The sequence below is a fragment of the Mytilus californianus genome, unplaced genomic scaffold, assembly GCF_021869535.1.
Source record: "Mytilus californianus isolate M0D057914Y unplaced genomic scaffold, xbMytCali1.0.p SCAF_40, whole genome shotgun sequence".
NCBI classification, from domain to species: Eukaryota; Metazoa; Mollusca; class Bivalvia; order Mytilida; family Mytilidae; genus Mytilus; species Mytilus californianus.
In genome coordinates, this window is record NW_026262691.1 from 1,001,135 (window position 1) to 1,019,832 (window position 18,698).

At 35.4% G+C, this 18,698-nt stretch overlaps 1 protein-coding gene across 1 annotated transcript in view; it reads left to right on the forward strand.

Annotated features, from left to right (window-relative positions):
* The first annotated feature begins 414 nt into the window (after positions 1–414).
* Positions 415–18,698, forward strand: part of LOC127699767 (fibroblast growth factor receptor 1-like) — a 97,929-nt gene continuing 79,645 nt past the window's right edge. The window contains exon 1 of the mRNA XM_052203123.1: positions 415–460. Coding sequence (XP_052059083.1) covers positions 441–460 — 20 coding nt within the window. The 5' untranslated portion in view covers positions 415–440. The remainder of the gene's footprint in view (positions 461–18,698) is intronic.

The following is an 18,698-nucleotide window of genomic DNA, read 5'->3' on the forward strand; positions in this document are numbered from 1 at the left end:
ATATATATTGAAAAGCAAAAATAATCATTGATGAAAGATTTAAGCAAAAAATTACAGGTGAGCGATTCAGGCTCTTGAGAGCCTCTTGTTTGAAATTGATTGCAATTTTAATGGAGTGTTTGGGACCAGGAAACAAAATTAAGAGCTCTCAGTTGCTGCATTGTGCTTAGGGTTCTGTGATCACAAGATCCTCTCTCTAGTTTTAAACTACCATTCATGTGCTTATTAAATTACTGGCTTTATGCATTTTTGTAGAGCAAATTAGAATATGATAAACTAGAAAGCAATCTTCTCAGCCAGGAAAAATAAGCACTAAAGTGCATGTAACCATTGTAACTGGTTGATATGACTCAAAATGTTGCCATGTAACATAGATCTAATAAGGTTATAACTTCTACATTCTAATTGACAGGTTCAACTGTTTGATTTGTGTTCTGGTCATGACACTGCAGAATAGCAGGTAAGAAATTTCAATTTTAGATCAGTAGAATTGCTTTTTAGATTTGTACCTTATATTATCAACTGTCTTGTCAGTGCAACAAGAAATATAATATTTATATATATGCTCACTGTTTACATGGTTTAAGTTATTTGAAAATAATTTAATGCTTTGCAAAATCTTTGGGCTATATCATGGCTGTATATGTTGTATAAACAAGAACATTGTAGATGTAAGACATTTTAGGTTAGATTTTAGAATGTATGTAACTATTTCATTTTACACAAATGGCAAATCTTATGTAGTTTAAATATTTAAAGTCAATTATACCACATTATTAAATCAAAAGACCTCAACTTTAGGTCTAGTCCACAAATCCAAGAAGAATATTCCTTTTAATGGAAATAAATGACTTTTTTAATATATGGTGGTCAATACATGTGCCATTCTTACATATCAAATGAAGTATATGATATCCCTTTTTAGAGGTTTTATATGATTTACTCATTTAATTTACCAAAATGTGCTCCAAGATGTTTTCAATGCAAACTTGATTGACGGACATTTAAGAATCTATAACAAATAAATTCAAGAACTTCATAACTAAACTACTGTGACACATACTTTATAGAACATTTAACTGGAAAGAAAGGAAAATTTCTCCCTAATCATTTGGTGTTTACCTGTCCATTTACACTTTTCCAAGTTGAGCTGCCCCAATGATTAATTACAATAGCCTCGATTGTTCTCCAAATGATGAACATGATGAAAATACATGTACCAATACTAAATAAAGACACTCAAATGCATTTTCTGTTGTATTTATTCAATATCAACTCATTTAAGTGGGTTACAAGATGGTTTAAGGTAACAGGTACGTAAATGGCTTGTCCATCGATTTTTTTAAGAAATTATATACATGTAGAACTTTTTAAAATACAAAGAAAGATCGAAAAATTTAAGTGGGTAACAGATCTACTTTAATTTCAAAGTTACAGTCATTTGAAAATGTTAGGAAAACACCATAAAGTACATAGACATAACGTCAAATTTACACCAAAAATGAGAAATTTCAAGCTTAATTTAATCTGCAGTTAAAACCATTCCTACGATTTTTCTATAAAAATTAAATGTTTTTATGATAGAATTTTCCTATGGTTACCGAACTCTCTTTTTATATATCAGCCGTTGAAAGGGTGTTGCCGACAGGAAAAGATAGAAATTGCATGACGTCGCCGAAAAAGCTTACGCAATGTCAAATCTCATCAGCAGAATCGTCGTCTACCAAAATAGAAATATTGTCACACAAAGACAACAACAGCTTCATAATGGTGTCTCTTTGATTATAATTTGTTCCTAAAGATTACTTCTTGAAATTTTTCAATATTTGAAATTTGAAAAAAAAATAATATTTGAAGAATAATTCTGTTAATTTCTGAAATCTGAAATGAGAAAAAATTGACCCCCCACAATTTCTTTTTACCCCCCCCCCCCCCCTTTTTTCCCCCAAAAAATTCTTTCTCTCAAGATATGGTCATAATCTCAATTCAAATTTCCAATGGAGTTTGCAACCGTAATTACCCATTTAAATTTACCATAATGCTAACTTAATCTATTTTATAATAGAATTTAAGATATAGTGTCAAATCTTTCATATGGATTTTTTTGTAAAAAAAAAAGATGCAACATTTGCAGATATTTTTTACTGGTCTTCCTTTATAAATATGCATTTCTTTAAACATAATTTAAAAGCAGTGTAAGGGAAGTAACCAAAACGTTGTATTTGGATTACCTCCCTTACACTGTTTTAAATTATCTTAATTGTTCATTAACCATTACTTTATACATAATTTAAAAGCAGTGTAAGGGAGTTAATTTCAATGATGTATTTGATTTATCTCCCTTACACTGCTTTAAATTATGTTTTGTACTAAAGTATTTGTCCATTAACCAGGACAACCTTGTTTTTCCCCCTTTTTTGCCCCTAATTCCTAAACGGTTTGAGCCATAACCCCCCAAAGCAAATCCTAACCATCCCTTTGTGGTATGGAAACTTGTAGTATAATTTCAGAGAGATCCATACACCGTTCCACAGTTATTGTCTGGAAACTAGAAAATGCTTATTTTTGGCCCCTTTTTGGCCCCTAATTCCTTAACTGTTGGTAACATAACCCCCAAAATCAATCCCCACCTTCCTTTTGTGGTATTGAACCTTATGGTAAAATTTTATTGAGAACCATTCACTAAAAGTAAAGTTAGAGTGCGAAAACTAATGTGTCTTTGGAAGACGACGACGCCAACGTCATACCAATATACGACCACAAAAATTTTTTTTGCGGTCGTATAAAAATTGCTGAATTTTTAGTTTCTGTTCTCTACTCAAGTTATTTTTTTATTATTTTTTGTTCATTTTGAAAGACCATTTTACTTCCCGTTTGTCCGTGCACAAGGTCCCATCCCCATTTCGATTCGCATTCAATTTTCTTTTCCTTTTCTCTTGCTTACCCTTCTGATGTAATTCCGCAAATTTCATGTCACTCAGCAATTTAAAACTCTTGTTCAATATTTTTATTAAAAATTATTTGCTTTAATCCTTTATTTTTCACACTCGGTACTTGCACTTTCCACTTCTTTTTATAGACCATATTGCGGACGTGGTAAACAACGGTTTTTATACGACCGCAAAAAAAATTTTGTGGTCGTATATTGGTATGACATTGAATCGTCGTCCGAAGACACATTGGTTTTCGCACTCTAACTTTAGTTTAAGTGAATGGATCTCTATGAAATTTTACCATAAGGTTCAATACCACAAAAGGAAGGCTGGGATTGATTTTGGGGTTTATGGTACCAATAGTTAAGGAATTAGGGGCCAAAAAGGGGCCAAAAATAAGCATTTTTGTAACTTTCAGACATAACTTGTGTGTTAGTGTATGGATCTCTGACATTGTACCACAAGGTCCCATATCACAAAGGGAAGGCTGAGATTGATTTTGGGGGTAATTGCCTCAAAATTTTAGGAATAAGGGGCCAAAAAAGGGGCAAAAAACAAGCATTTTTCTAGTTTCATGACAATAACTTGTGTGTAAATGTATGGATCTTTATGAAATTATACTACAAGGTTCCATATCACAAAGGAAAAGCTGGAATTGAGTTTGGGGGTAATTGCCCAAAACGTTTAGGAATAAGGGGCCAAAAAGGGGCCAAAAATAAGCATTTTTCTAGTTTCCAGACAATAACTTGTGTTCAAATGTATGGATCTCTCTGAAATTATACTGAAAGGTACCATACCACAAAGGGAAGGCTGGGATTGATTTTGGGGGTAATTGCCTCAAAATTTTAGGAATTACGGGCAAAAAAGGGGCAAAAAAACAAGCATTTTTCTAGTTTCAGGACAATAACTTGTGTGTAAGTGTATGGATCTTTATGAAATTGTACTACAAGGTTCAATATTTCAAAGGGAAAGCTGGGTTTGATTTTAGGGGTAATTGCCCTAAATGTTTAGGAATTTGGGGCCAAAAAGGGGCAAAAAAACAAGCATTTTTCTAGTTTCCAGACAATAACTTGTGTTCAAGTGTATGGATCTCTCTGAAATTGTACTGCAAGGGACCATACCACAAAAGGAAGGCTGGGATTGATTTTGGGGGTGATGAATCATAAGGGGTTCAAAATTTTGGGGGGGGGATTTATTTTTCCTTTTTTTTCTTTAAAATTTTCCATTTTAAATTGGTTATTTCTGATTTATATATAAAAGCAAATAATAATGATATGGTTTGAATAGGTAAATTAAAAATTTTTAAGTTCTTAGACCACATTCATTCTGTGTCAGAAACCTATGCTGTGTCAAAAATTTAATTTCAATCCAAATTCTGTGCTGTATCAAGCTTGAATGTTGTGTCCGTACTTGCCCCAACTGTTCAGGGTTCGACCTCTGCGGTCGTATCAAGCAGCGCCCAGCGGAGCATTTTATTTGTTTGTATAAACATCCAAATGTTTATATTTATGTGAGAAAGTGATTATCTAACACGAATATCAAATCAAGAATATCATTATTAAGCATATAACAGTGTGTTTCCTCTTTTTTGTCGAGAGTTGAATATCTCTTATTTAGTGTTGACAGTTGTTTTGAGAAACAAATTTATTTCTTCGTATGCAACTGTAAGTGTAAGTCTTCGATTATAGGCTATTTGCTAAAAATAAAAAAGTCAACGTTATAGTGTGAGCTTTAATTTGTTATTGTGTGTATATGCAAGTGTTTGTTCTATTCTTACCCATACTACATTTTGTATTCATGTCCCATATCAACATTCCCTTTTTTTGAAGTCTCTGATCTGTGCCGTTTACCAGTGTTTATTAAGTTTGTGTAGGGACAGCTACCACAAGGTATATACAAAATACTTCCGAGACCGTATTTTTGTTCTTTTAAACAGTTGTGTAGAAACAATGGTGCATAGCAGTTCTTGCAAGCTTTAAGTTGGTCAGCTAGTAAACCCAACTCAACCACTCTTCGACCATCACTCCATGCCAAATTACTTTCATTTTCTTGGGAGGGAAGCAATGTTTCACTCAGACAAGACATTTCATTTACAATTACAACACTTTTTGTTATATTTTGATGAGAAGCATTCAATACTTTTCCACCGAATTGACCATTTTTCTGACGAAGCAGAATACCTTCCGACATCTTGAAAATATTTTTCTGGTGTAAGGGAGATAACTCTCATAACAAGGAACGCAAATTTTCCCGTTTTCCGCTAGAGGCGTTCATTTACGTACCTCTCTTCTTAAAGTAAATGCTGACCTCATCATGATTGTGAAGATTTCAATAAATATATATAACTGAAAAAAAAACAACTCATGATTGTGAATTGGCAATTTGCTATATTAGCCTCCTAAGTTTTATCACTATAAAACCATGATAAACTTATATAATTCATTTGCAAATATGCACAAATTATTTGTAAATTGTATTACAACTTCTTATAATATTGTACACATATTTTATTTTTCAATTTGTTCAATAACACTAATCATGCTAATTATAAACAGAAAGAAACTAATTTCTGACAAAAAATTATGCTATCAGGTTCCTATGGAAATTTGTGACTTCCAAATTATTTTTTTTTGTGTTCAACCAATAAAACTTGAAATTGTTTATAGTTAGGTACCACTTTAGCCATTTACCATGTCATTCTAATTTTTATACCCCCACGACAAAAATGCTGGGGGGCATATTAATTTACCCCTTTCCTTTACTTCATCTATTCGTCTGTCCTGATATAGATACATGGTTTGTCTGGCTATCTCCTCCGTCAAGTTTTTGAGCTACAGCTTTAATATGTTGTAGGTTGTTTGTACACATACTAGAGATGTGCATGTCCACAGGATTTTTATTTCTTTTAAATATTCTTAAAATGCCAGGTATTTGGACTTAGTTAGTTTTTGATACTAGCTGCATAAAGAGATCATGGCTTGTCCGGCTATCTCCTCCTACAGTTTTTGAGCTACAGTTTTAATATTATGTAGGTTGTTCATACACATAATAGAGGTGTGCATGGCCACAGGATTTTGATTTCTTTCAAATATTCTCAAAATGCCAGGTATCCTAATTAAGTCATTTTGTAGCTCACCTGGCCCGAAGGGCCACGTGAGCTTTTCTCATCACTTGGCGTCCGTCGTCCGTCGTCGTCGTTAACTTTTTACATTTTGAACTTCTTCTAGAGAACCACTGAATGGAATGAAACCAAACATGGCATGAATGTTCCTTATGAGGTGCTGACCAAGTGTTGTTACTTTGAAGCCAATTCATCATCCAAGATGGCCGCCAGCGGGGGACTTAGTTTAACATAGGACCATATGGGAAATACATACAAATGTCTTCTTTTAGAGAACCACTGAATGAAATGAAACCAAACATGGCATGAATGTTCCTTATGAGGTGCTGACCAAGTGTTGTTACTTTGAAGCCGATCCATCATCCAAGATGGCCGCCAGCGGGGGACTCAGTTTAACATACGACCCTATGGGAAATACATACAAATGTCTTCTTTTAGAGAACCACTGAATGGAATGAAACCAAACATGGCATGAATGTTCCTTATGAGGTGCTGACCAAGTGTTGTTACTTTGAAGCCGATCCATCATCCAAGATGGCCGCCAGCGGGGGACTTAGTTTAACATACGACCCTATGGGAAATACATACAAATGTCTTCTTTTAGAGAACCACTGAATGGAATGAAACCAAACATGGCATGAATGTTCCTTATGAGGTGCTGACCAAGTGTTGTTACTTTGAAGCCGATCCATCATCCAAGATGGCCGCCAGCGGGGGACTTAATTTAACATAGGACCCTTTGGGAAATACATACAAATGTCTTCTTTTAGAGAACCACTGAATGGAATGAAACCAAACATGGCATGAATGTTCCTTATGAGGTGCTGACCAAGTGTTGTTACTTTAAAGCCGATCCATCATCCAAGATGGCCGCCAGCAGGGGACTTAGTTTAACATACGACCCTATGGGAAATACATACAAATGTCTTCTTCTAGAGGTGCACTGAATGGAATGAAACCAAACATGGCATGCATGTTCCTTATAAAGTGCTGACCAAGTGTTGTTACTTTGAACCCGATCCATAATCTAAGATGGCCGCCTGGGCGGGGGGACTTAGTTTAACATAGGACCCTATGGGAAATATTTACAAATGTCTTCTTTTAGAGAACCACTGAATGGAATGAAACCAAATATTGCATGAATTTTCCTTATGAGGTGCTGACCAAGTGTTGTTACTTTGAAGCCGATCCATCATCCAAGATGGCCGCCAGCAGGGGACTTATTTTAACATAGGACCCTATGGGAAATACATACAAATGTCTTCTTTTAAAGAACCACTGAATGGAATGAAACCAAACATGGCATGAATGTTCCTTTTGAGGTGCTGACCAAGTGTTGTTACTTTGAAGCCGATCCATCATCCAAGATGGCCGCCAGCGGGGGACTTAGTTTAACATAGGACTCTATGGGAAATAAATACGAATGTCTTCTTTAAGAACCACTGAATGGAATGAAATCAAACATGGCATGAATGTTCCTTATGAATTGCTGACCAAGTGTTGTTACTTTGAAGCCGATCTATCATCCAAGACGGCCACCAGCTGGGGACAGTTTTTAACAAAGGACCCTATGGACAATACATACAAATGTCTTCTTTTAGAGAACCACTGAATGGATAAAAACCAAAAATGGCATGAATGTTCCTTATGAGGTGCTGACTAAGTGTTGTTACTTTGAAGCTGATCCTTCATGCACGATGGCCACCAGCGGGGGGGACTTCCTTTAACATAAGACCCTATTGGAAATACAAATAAAAATGTACATACAAATGCTTCTTCTAGAGGTGCACTGAATGGAATGAAACCAAATATGGCATAAGTGTTTCTTATGAGGTGCTGATGAAGTGTTGCTACTTTGTTGCTGATTTACTGTTCAAGATGGCCACCAGGATTTTTTATTAAATTACAGGGCCAATATTAAGCCAAATTTGGCCTCACTCATTATTAGGGTATCTGTTATGATTTTAATCTATTTTAACATGATTTCCAAAACCAAAGTAGAATCAGGTGAGCGACACAGGCTCTTGAGAGCCTCTAGTTGGTACTAGCTGCATAAAGAGATCGGGGTTTGTCTGGATTTCTCTTCCTACAGTATTTGAGCTACAGCTTTAATATTATGTAGGTTGTTTGTAAAAATGATAGAAGTGTGCATGTTCACAGGATTTTTAAATTTTTTTTTTATTTTCTCAAAATGCCAGGTATTTTGACTTAGTCATTTATTTGTACTTAAAGTCAGAAAAGGGGGATGTTAAATATTCATTTTTGTCGAGCCTCGACTTTAGTCGAAAAAGGGAGACAAAGCGATCCTACATTCCGTCGTCGTCGTCGTTGTCGTCGGCGGCGTCCACAAATATTCACTCTGTGGTTAAAGTTTTTGAAATTTTAATAACTTTCTTAAACTATCCTGGATTTCTACTAAACTTGGACAGAAGCTTGTTTATGATCATAAGATAGTATCCAGAAGTAAATATTGTAAAAATAAAATTCCATTTTTTCCGTATTTTACTTATAAATGGACTTAGATTTTCTGCCAGGAAACAACACATTCACTCTGTGGTTAAAGTTTTTAAAATTTTAATAACTTTCTTATACTACTTTGGATTTGTACCAAACTTGGGACTATACTATAATAGTCCCAGGTTTTTCTGCCAGGAAATATTACATTCACTCTGTGGTTAAAGTTTTTAAAATTTTAATAACTTTCTTAAACTATCCTGAGTTTGTACCAAACTTGGACAGAAGCTTGTTTATGATCATAAGATATTATTCAGAAGTAAATTTTGTAAAAAAATAAATCCATTTTTTCCTTATTTTACTTTTAAATGGACTTAGATTTTCTGCCAGGAAACAACACATTCACTCTGTGGTTAAAGTTTTTAAAATTTTAATAACTTTCTTATACTACTTTGGATTTGTACCAAACTTGGACAGAAGCTTGTTTATGATCAAAAGCTAGTATCTAGAAGGAAATTTTGTAAAAAAATAAATCTATTTTTTCCGTATTTTACTTTTAAATGGACTTAGATTTTCTGCCAGGAAACAACACATTCACTCTGTGGTTAAAGTTTTTAAAATTTTAATAACTTTCTTATACTATTTTGGATTTGTATCAAACTTGATCAAAAGCTTGTTTATGATCAAATGCTAGTATCTAGAAGGAAATTTTGTTTTCTTCCAGATAAAATTACATTCAGTCTGCAGTTAAAGTTTTTAAACATTTATTAGATTGATAAACTATCCTGGATTTTTTCCAAACTTGGACTGAAGCTTCTTACAATCAAAAGATAGTATCAAGTGGAATATTTTTATTGATTTACTTCCTCATTTTTGTAGAGCCTGCGATTAACAGAAAAAGTAGGCGAGACACTGGGTTCCGCGGAACCCTTATGAATTTTTCATTTCACTTGCTATATAATTGAAATCATGTGTTGTACTTATTATAATAACTACAGTTTAATGTCCCTAATGCAATAAATAACATTTTTTAGTATTGTCAAATATTTAATCAATACCGAGAAGTTGAACTTGGTGACAGCTGAAAATAGAAAGTTGAACTTAGTGACTACTAAAACTGGAAAGTTCAAACCTTTTGGCTGGACATTCAATCCTGCAAGTGTAAACATTCAGAATAAAAATAACAAATAGATCATCATACATAGTGTTAAATTTATAATTTCTTATGGTGATCGAGGCAGGGGCATCATTTGTGTCATACGGACAGCACAACAATTTCAAGTTGTACTTCAATGTCACTGTTTGTCACATAAAGTATATGGAACTTCATATATATGGCAGAGAAGAAAGGGGGGGGGGGTATGGTACCCACAGTAAAGGAATTAGGGACCAAAAAGGGGCCAAAAATAAGCATTTTTGTAACTTCCAGACATAACTTGTGTGTAAGTGTATGGATCTCTCTGACATTGTACCACAAGGTTCCATATCACAAAGGAAAGGCTGGGATTGATTTTGGGGGTAATTACCTCAAAATTTTAGGAATTAGGGGCCAAAAAGGGGCAAAAAACAAGCATTTTTCTAGTTTCATGACAATAACTTATGTGTAAGTGTATGGATCTCTCTGACATTGTATCACAAGGTTCCATATCACAAAGGAAATGCTGGGATTGATTTTTGGGGGTAATTGCCTCCAAATTTAAGGAATTAGGGGCCAAAAAGGGGCAAAAAACAAGCATTTTTCTAGTTTCATGACAATTACTTGTGTGTAAGTGTATGGATCTTTATGAAATTGTACTACAAGGTTCCATATCACAAAGGGAACGCTGGAATTGAGTTTGGGGGTAATTGCCCAAAAAGTTTAGGAATAAGGGGCCAAAAAGGGGCCAAAAATAAGCATTTTTCTAGTTTCCAGACAATAACTTGTGTTCAAATGTATGGATCTCTCTGAAAATGAAATTGTACTGCAAGGTGCCATACCACAAAGGGAAGGCTTGGGTTGATTTTGGGGGAAATTCCATCAAAATTTTAGTAATTAGGGGCCATAAAAGGGCAAAAAACAAGCATTTTTCTAGTTTCAGGACAATAATTTGTGTGTAAGTGTATGGATCTTTATGAAATTGTACTACAAGGTTCCATATCACAAAGGGATAGCTGGGTTTGAGTTTGGGGGTAATTGCCCTAAACGTTTAGGAATTTGGGGCCAAAAAGGGGCCAAAAAACAAGCATTTTTCTAGTTTCCAGACAATAACTTGTGTTCAAGTGTATGGATCTCTCTGAAATTGTACTGCAAGGAACCATACCATAAAGGGAAAGCTGGGATTGAGTTTTGGGGTGATGAATCATAAGGGGGTTCAAAAAATTGGGGGGGATTTTTTTTTCCTTTTTTTCTTTAAAATTTTCTATTTTAAATTGGTTATTTCTGATTTATATATAAAAGCAAATAATAATGATATGGTTTGAATAGGTATATTAAAAAGTTTTAAGTTCTTAGACCACTTTCATTTTGTGTGAGAAACCTATGCTGTGTCAAATATTTAATAACAATCCAAATTCAGTGCTGTATCAAGCTTGAATGTTGTGTCCATACTTGCCCCAACTGTTCAGGGTTCGACCTCTGCGGTCGTATCAAGCTGCGCCCCAGCGGAGCATTTTCTTTTCTTTCAGAAAATGAGAAATTGGCTGGTCTTTGGAACTCAAAGTCAATATCTTTTTAAAATCATTGGTCATCATTTGTGCAGCTGTTTTGAAATCTTTTGAAGTGTTTTGTATTATTACTTGGAAATCTTTGGCTATTTATTTAGCTTCACAAGATGCTAAATTTAATATTTGAGATTTTTTGGGTTTTTTTTTTTCCTCTCAAGGCTTTGTAAAATCATGATTTATATAATTCTTCAAAGGTATAATTAAGGTTTAAGTAAAAAATAGAATCAACTTTGGGCAACAGTAGTATGAATGAAGAAGACAAACTGCAGATTCCATAAAGAAAAGAAAATTTTCATCAAAAAGAACAAATTAAGAAAAATAATACTAACTGTTATTTGAATGATAACATGTGAATGTTTTATTGAATAGTAATGTTAAATAAAGCAAGAAAAACAATTATTGGATATGATTGTTTCCATTAAAAGTAGAAATGATCAAAACAAGTCGAAAAATGTGAAATGTTTGACGGAAATTACTTCCCATTTTTGTCGAGCCTGCGACTTTTGTCGCAGAAAGCTCGACATAGGGATAGTGATCCGGCGGCGGCGACGGCGGCGTTAGCTCACTTCTTAAAAGCTTTATATTTTAGAAGGTGGAAGACCTGGATGCTTCATACTTTGTATATGGATGCCTCATGTTACGAAGTTTCCGTCAGTCACATGTCCAATGTCCTTGACCTCATTTTCATGGTTCAGTGACTACTTGAAAAAAAAGTTAACATTTTTTGTAATGTTAAATTCTCTCTTATTATAAGTAGTAGGATAACTATATTTGGTATGTGCGTACCTTGCAAGGTCCTCATGCCCGTCAGACAGTTTTCACTTGACCTCGACCTCATTTCATGGATCAGTGAACAAGGTTAAGTTTTGGTGGTCAAGTCCATATCTCAGATACTATAAGCAATAGGTCTAGTATATTTGGTGTATGGAAGGACTGTAAGGTGTACATGTCCAACTGGCAGGTGTCATCTGACCTTGACCTCATTTTCATGGTTCAGTGGTTATAGTTAAGTTTTTGTGTTTTGGTCTGTTTTTCTTATACTGTATGCAATAGGTCTACTATATTTGGTGTATGGAATGATTGTAAGGTGTACATGTCTAGCTGGCAGGTGTCATCTGACCTTGACCTTGTTTTCATGGTTCAGTGGTTATAGTTAAGTTTTTGTGTTTTGGTCTGTATTTCTTATACTGTATGCAATAGGTCTACTATATTTGGTGTATGGAATGATTGTAAGGTGTACATGTCTAGCTGGCAGGTGTCATCTGACCTTGACCTCGTTTTCATGGTTCAGTGGTTATAGTTAAGTTTTTGTGTTTTGGTCTGTTTTTCTTATACTGTATGCAATAGGTCTACTATATTTGGTGTATGGAATGATTGTAAGGTGTACATGTCTAGCTGGCAGCTGTCATCTGACCTTGACCTCTTTTTCATGGTTCAGTGGTTATAGTTAAGTTTTTGTGTTTTGGTCTGTTTTTCTTATACTGTATGCAATAGGTCTACTATATTTGGTGTATGGAATGATTGTAAGGTGTACATGTCTAGCTGGCAGGTGTCATCTGACCTTGACCTCGTTTTCATGGTTCAGTTGTCAAAGGTAAGTTTTTGAGTTTTGGTCTTTTTTTCTAATACTATATGCAATAGGTCAACTATATTTGGTGTATGGAAATATTTTATGATCTTTATGTCAGTCGCGCAGGTTTTATATGACCTTGACCTCATTTTCACGGTTCATTGCTCAGTGTTAAGTTTTTGTGTTTTGTTCTTAAACTATAAGCAATAGGTCAACTATATTTGTTATATGGAAGAATTGTTAACTGTACATGTCTGCCTGGCATGGTTCATCTGACCTTGACCTCATTTTCATGGTTCATTGGTCAATGTTTAGTTTTCTTGGTTAATGTTAAGTTTATGTGACAGTTGTAATAAAGCTTTATATTTAGGACTATCAACATAATATCAATGATTAGTAAAGAAGGCGAGACATTTCAGTGTGTGCACTCTTGTTTGACACAAGGTTTATATTTTACAATGCTTTAAGTTGACACTGGTATAATGGTTTTTATTAGTGTAGTCTGATTATTCAAACATCTTTTGCTTTTCTTTTGATTAAAAACATCTGTGATATATATTTTTTTCAATTTCAAATACCTTGCTTATTAGATGCTCGTCTGTCAATAAATGTTAGCACCATATTCATAAAATCTTGCCACATCATTGTAGGTACTTATATAAGCCTGTTAAAATTGTATTTCATAATGTACATTAAACATACACATTTTGGATCTTTCAATTTACTTTATTTAATCAATAGATTTATCAAATCTGTTGCTAATATAAGTTCTGTCAAACTTGTCATCTTATGAAAGCAACATTTGGATGTGCTACAAATTAGAGTTATCTGTCTTGAGTTGAAATCTTGTTAAATGTCAGGCGGCGGTATTTTCCAGGAGTTCTTAATATGACTTTCAACTAGGATAAGATCTCCAATGTTAGTTAAAAATCTCAAATATATATTGTCCGTCAAATTTATTTATGTTAGCACAATCTTATATTAGCAACAAGTCCATCAATATCTTATGTTAGCAACACAATTTTGTCTGTCAAATCTTTAATATATAATGTTAGCAACAATAATGTCCGTCAAATCTTATGTTAGCAACAAAAAAGTCCGTCAAATATTATGTTGGTAACAAAAAGTCCGTCAAATATTATGTTAGCAACAAAAAAGTCCGTCAAATATTATGTTAGCAACAACTTCATTTCTGTCAAATCTTATGTTAGCAGCATTATTCATGTCTGTCAAATCTTATGTTAGCAACTCCAAGATAATCCTTTTAAGCTCACCTTGCCCAAAGGGCCAAGTGAGCTTTTCTCATCACTTGGCGTCATTCGTCCGTCGTCGTCGTTAACTTTTTACAATTTGAACTTCTTCTAGAGAACCACTGAATGGAAAGAAACCAAACATGGCATGAATGTGTCTCATGAGGTGCTGACCAAGTGTTGTTACTTTGAAGTCGATCCATAATCCAAGATGGCCGCCTACGGGGGACTTAGGTTAACATAGGACCCTATGGGAAATACATACAAATGTCTTCTTTTAGAGAACCACTGAATGGAATGAAACCAAACATGGCATGGATGTTCCTTATGGGTGCTGACCAAGTGTTGTTACTTTGAAGCCGATCCATCATCCAAGATGGCCGCCAGCGGGGGACTTAGTTTAACATAGGACCCTATGGGAAATTTAATACATACAAATGTCTTCTTTTAGAGAACCACTGAATGGAATGAAACCAAACATGGCATGATTGTTCCTTATGAGGTGCTGACCAAGTGTTGTTTCTTTGAAGCTGATCCGTAATCCAAGATGGCCGCCTGCCGGGGACTTAGTTTAACATTGGACCCTATGGGAAATATTTACAAATGTCTTCTTTTAGAGAACCACTGAATGGAATGAAACCAAACATGGCATGAATGTTCCTTATGAGGTGTTGACCAAGTGTTGTTACTTTGAAGCCGATCCATCATACAAGATGGCTGCCAGCGGGGGACTTAGTTTAACATAGGACCCTATGGGAAATTTAATACATACAAATGTCTTCTTTTAGAGAACCACTGAATGGAATGAAATTAAACATGGCATGAATGTTCCTTATAAGGTGCTGACCAAGTGTTGGTACTTTGAAGCCGATCCATCATCCAAGATGGCCGCCAGCTAGGACTTAGTTTAACATAGGACCCTATGGGAAATACATACAAATGTCTTCTTTTAGAGAACCACTGAATGAAATGAAATCAAACATGGCATGAATGTTCCTTATGAGGTGCTGACCAAGTGTTGTTACTTTGAAGCCTATCCATCATCCAAGATGGCCGCCAGCGGGGGACTTAGTTTAACATATATAGGACCCTGGGTATGGGAAATACATACAAATGTCTTCTCTTAGAGAACCAATGAATGGAATGAAACCAAACATGGCATGAATTTTCCTTATGAGGTGCTGATCAAGTGTTGTTACTTTGAAGCCGATCTGTAATCCAAGATGGCCGCCTGCAGGGGACTAAGTTAACATTGGACCCTATGGGAAATATTTACAAATGTCTTCTTTTAGAGAACCACTGAATGGAATGAAACCAAACATGGCATGGATGTTCCTTATGAGGTGCTGACCAAGTGTTGTTACTTTGAAGCCGATCCATCTTCCAAGATGGCCGCCAGCATGGGACTTAGTTTAACATAGGACCCTTAGGGAAATACATACAAACGTCTTCTTTTAGAGAACCACTGAATGGAATGAAACCAAACATGGCATGATTGTTCCTTATGAGGTGCTGACCAAGTGTTGTTTCTTTGAAGCTGATCTGTAATCCAAGATGGCCGCCTGCCGGGGACTTAGTTTAACATTGGACCCTATGGGAAATATTTACAAATGTCTTCTTTTAGAGAACCACTGAATGGAATGAAACCAAACATGGCATGAATGTTCCTTATGAGGTGTTGACCAAGTGTTGTTACTCTGAAGCCGATCCATCATACAAGATGGCTGCCAGCGGGGGACTTAGTTTAACATAGGACCCTATGGGAAATTTAATACATACAAATGTCTTCTTTTAGAGAACCACTGAATGGAATGAAATCAAACATGGCATGAATGTTCCTTATAAGGTGCTGACCAAGTGTTGGTACTTTGAAGCCGATCCATCATCCAAGATGGCCGCCAGCTAGGACTTAGTTTAACATAGGACCCTATGGGAAATACATACAAATGTCTTCTTTTAGAGAACCACTGAATGAAATGAAATCAAACATGGCATGAATGTTCCTTATGAGGTGCTGACCAAGTGTTGTTACTTTGAAGCCTATCCATCATCCAAGATGGCCGCCAGCGGGGGACTTAGTTTAACATATATAGGACCCTGGGTATGGGAAATACATACAAATGTCTTCTCTTAGAGAACCAATGAATGGAATGAAACCAAACATGGCATGAATTTTCCTTATGAGGTGCTGATCAAGTGTTGTTACTTTGAAGCCGATCTGTAATCCAAGATGGCCGCCTGCAGGGGACTAAGTTAACATTGGACCCTATGGGAAATATTTACAAATGTCTTCTTTTAGAGAACCACTGAATGGAATGAAACCAAACATGGCATGGATGTTCCTTATGAGGTGCTGACCAAGTGTTGTTACTTTGAAGCCGATCCATCTTCCAAGATGGCCGCCAGCATGGGACTTAGTTTAACATAGGACCCTTAGGGAAATACATACAAACGTCTTCTTTTAGAGAACCACTGAATGGAATGAAACCAAACATGGCATGATTGTTCCTTATGAGGTGCTGACCAAGTGTTGTTTCTTTGAAGCTGATCTGTAATCCAAGATGGCCGCCTGCCGGGGACTTAGTTTAACATTGGACCCTATGGGAAATATTTACAAATGTCTTCTTTTAGAGAACCACTGAATGGAATGAAACCAAACATGGCATGAATGTTCCTTATGAGGTGTTGACCAAGTGTTGTTACTCTGAAGCCGATCCATCATACAAGATGGCTGCCAGCGGGGGACTTAGTTTAACATAGGACCCTATGGGAAATTTAATACATACAAATGTCTTCTTTTAGAGAACCACTGAATGGAATGAAATCAAACATGGCATGAATGTTCCTTATAAGGTGCTGACCAAGTGTTGGTACTTTGAAGCCGATCCATCATCCAAGATGGCCGCCAGCTAGGACTTAGTTTAACATAGGACCCTATGGGAAATACATACAAATGTCTTCTTTTAGAGAACCACTGAATGAAATGAAATCAAACATGGCATGAATGTTCCTTATGAGGTGCTGACCAAGTGTTGTTACTTTGAAGCCTATCCATCATCCAAGATGGCCGCCAGCGGGGGACTTAGTTTAACATATATAGGACCCTGGGTATGGGAAATACATACAAATGTCTTCTCTTAGAGAACCAATGAATGGAATGAAACCAAACATGGCATGAATTTTCCTTATGAGGTGCTGATCAAGTGTTGTTACTTTGAAGCCGATCTGTAATCCAAGATGGCCGCCTGCGGGGGACTAAGTTAACATTGGACCCTATGGGAAATATTTACAAATGTCTTCTTTTAGAGAACCACTGAATGGAATGAAACCAAACATGGCATGGATGTTCCTTATGAGGTGCTGACCAAGTGTTGTTACTTTGAAGCCGATCCATCTTCCAAGATGGCTGCCAGCATGGGACTTAGTTTAACATAGGACCCTTAGGGAAATACATACAAACGTCTTCTTTTAGAGAACCACTGAATGGAATGAAATCAATCATGGCATGAATGTTCCTTATGAGGTGCTGACCAAGTGTTGTTACTTTGAAGCCGATCCATCATCCAAGATGGCCGCCAGCGGGGGACTTGGTTTAGCATAGGACCCTACTGACAACTACATACAAATGTCTTCTTTTAGAGAACTACTGAATGGATTGAAACCAAACATGGCATAAATGTTCTTTATCAGGTGCTGACTATTACCCTATGAGAAATACGTACATATGCTTCTTCTAGAGGTGCACTGAATGGAATGAAACCAAACGTGGCATAAATGTTTCTTATGAGGTGCTGATGAAGTGTTGCTACTTTGTTGCCGATTTACGGTTCAAGATGGCCACCAGGATTTTTGATTGAATTACAGGGATAATATTAAACCAAATTTGGTCCACTCATTATTAGGTATCTGTTATGATTTTAATCTATTTTTACATGATTTCCAAAACCAAAGAAGAATCAGGTGACATGCTAACATAAGAATTTTCCGTCAAAATGTCTGTCAATTTTGTTATGATAGCAACATTTTTTCAAGGTGTTCTTTATTTAAAAAATATAATGTGAATAGATCTATTTTTTGTCAAAAAGTGTTTACTTATATAAGTATAACATGTATTCCAAAACAGAACTTCATTGGTGTTGATTTTGTTAAACATAATTTTGGGAATTTTTCAACTTTCTTATTTGGAATCTGCCAAATGTAATTTGAATCTACAGAAATGAAGTTCTGGAATATTTTTATATCACCTGTTGATTTCCATCTTGCCTTTAACTATATATTAGTCAGTAAAATATATTAATTTCATGTCTTTTCTGATTCATTCTGTCCTTTTTTATATCCATTTAATTAATTTTATTGTCTAGCCTGCAAAATTTATATGTGAAAGCAAGACATATAGCGATCCTAGATTTGGTCGCGGTTTCAACATTTAGGTTCAGTCTTAGTTTAAGTTTTTTCATACTTCAATAACTTTGTCAAACCTAAATGGAATTTTATGAAATTTGGAAAGATGCTTGCTTATGACCAAAAGAGAATATGCAGTGCCAAATTTGAAAATATTTATTTTCATTTTTGCGTATTTTACTAATAAAATGGACTTAAGTTTTTTTACAGTAGATTTTAGTGTTAGTTGCCGGATTTTTTTATAAGTTGTTATTGGCTTTAACCAG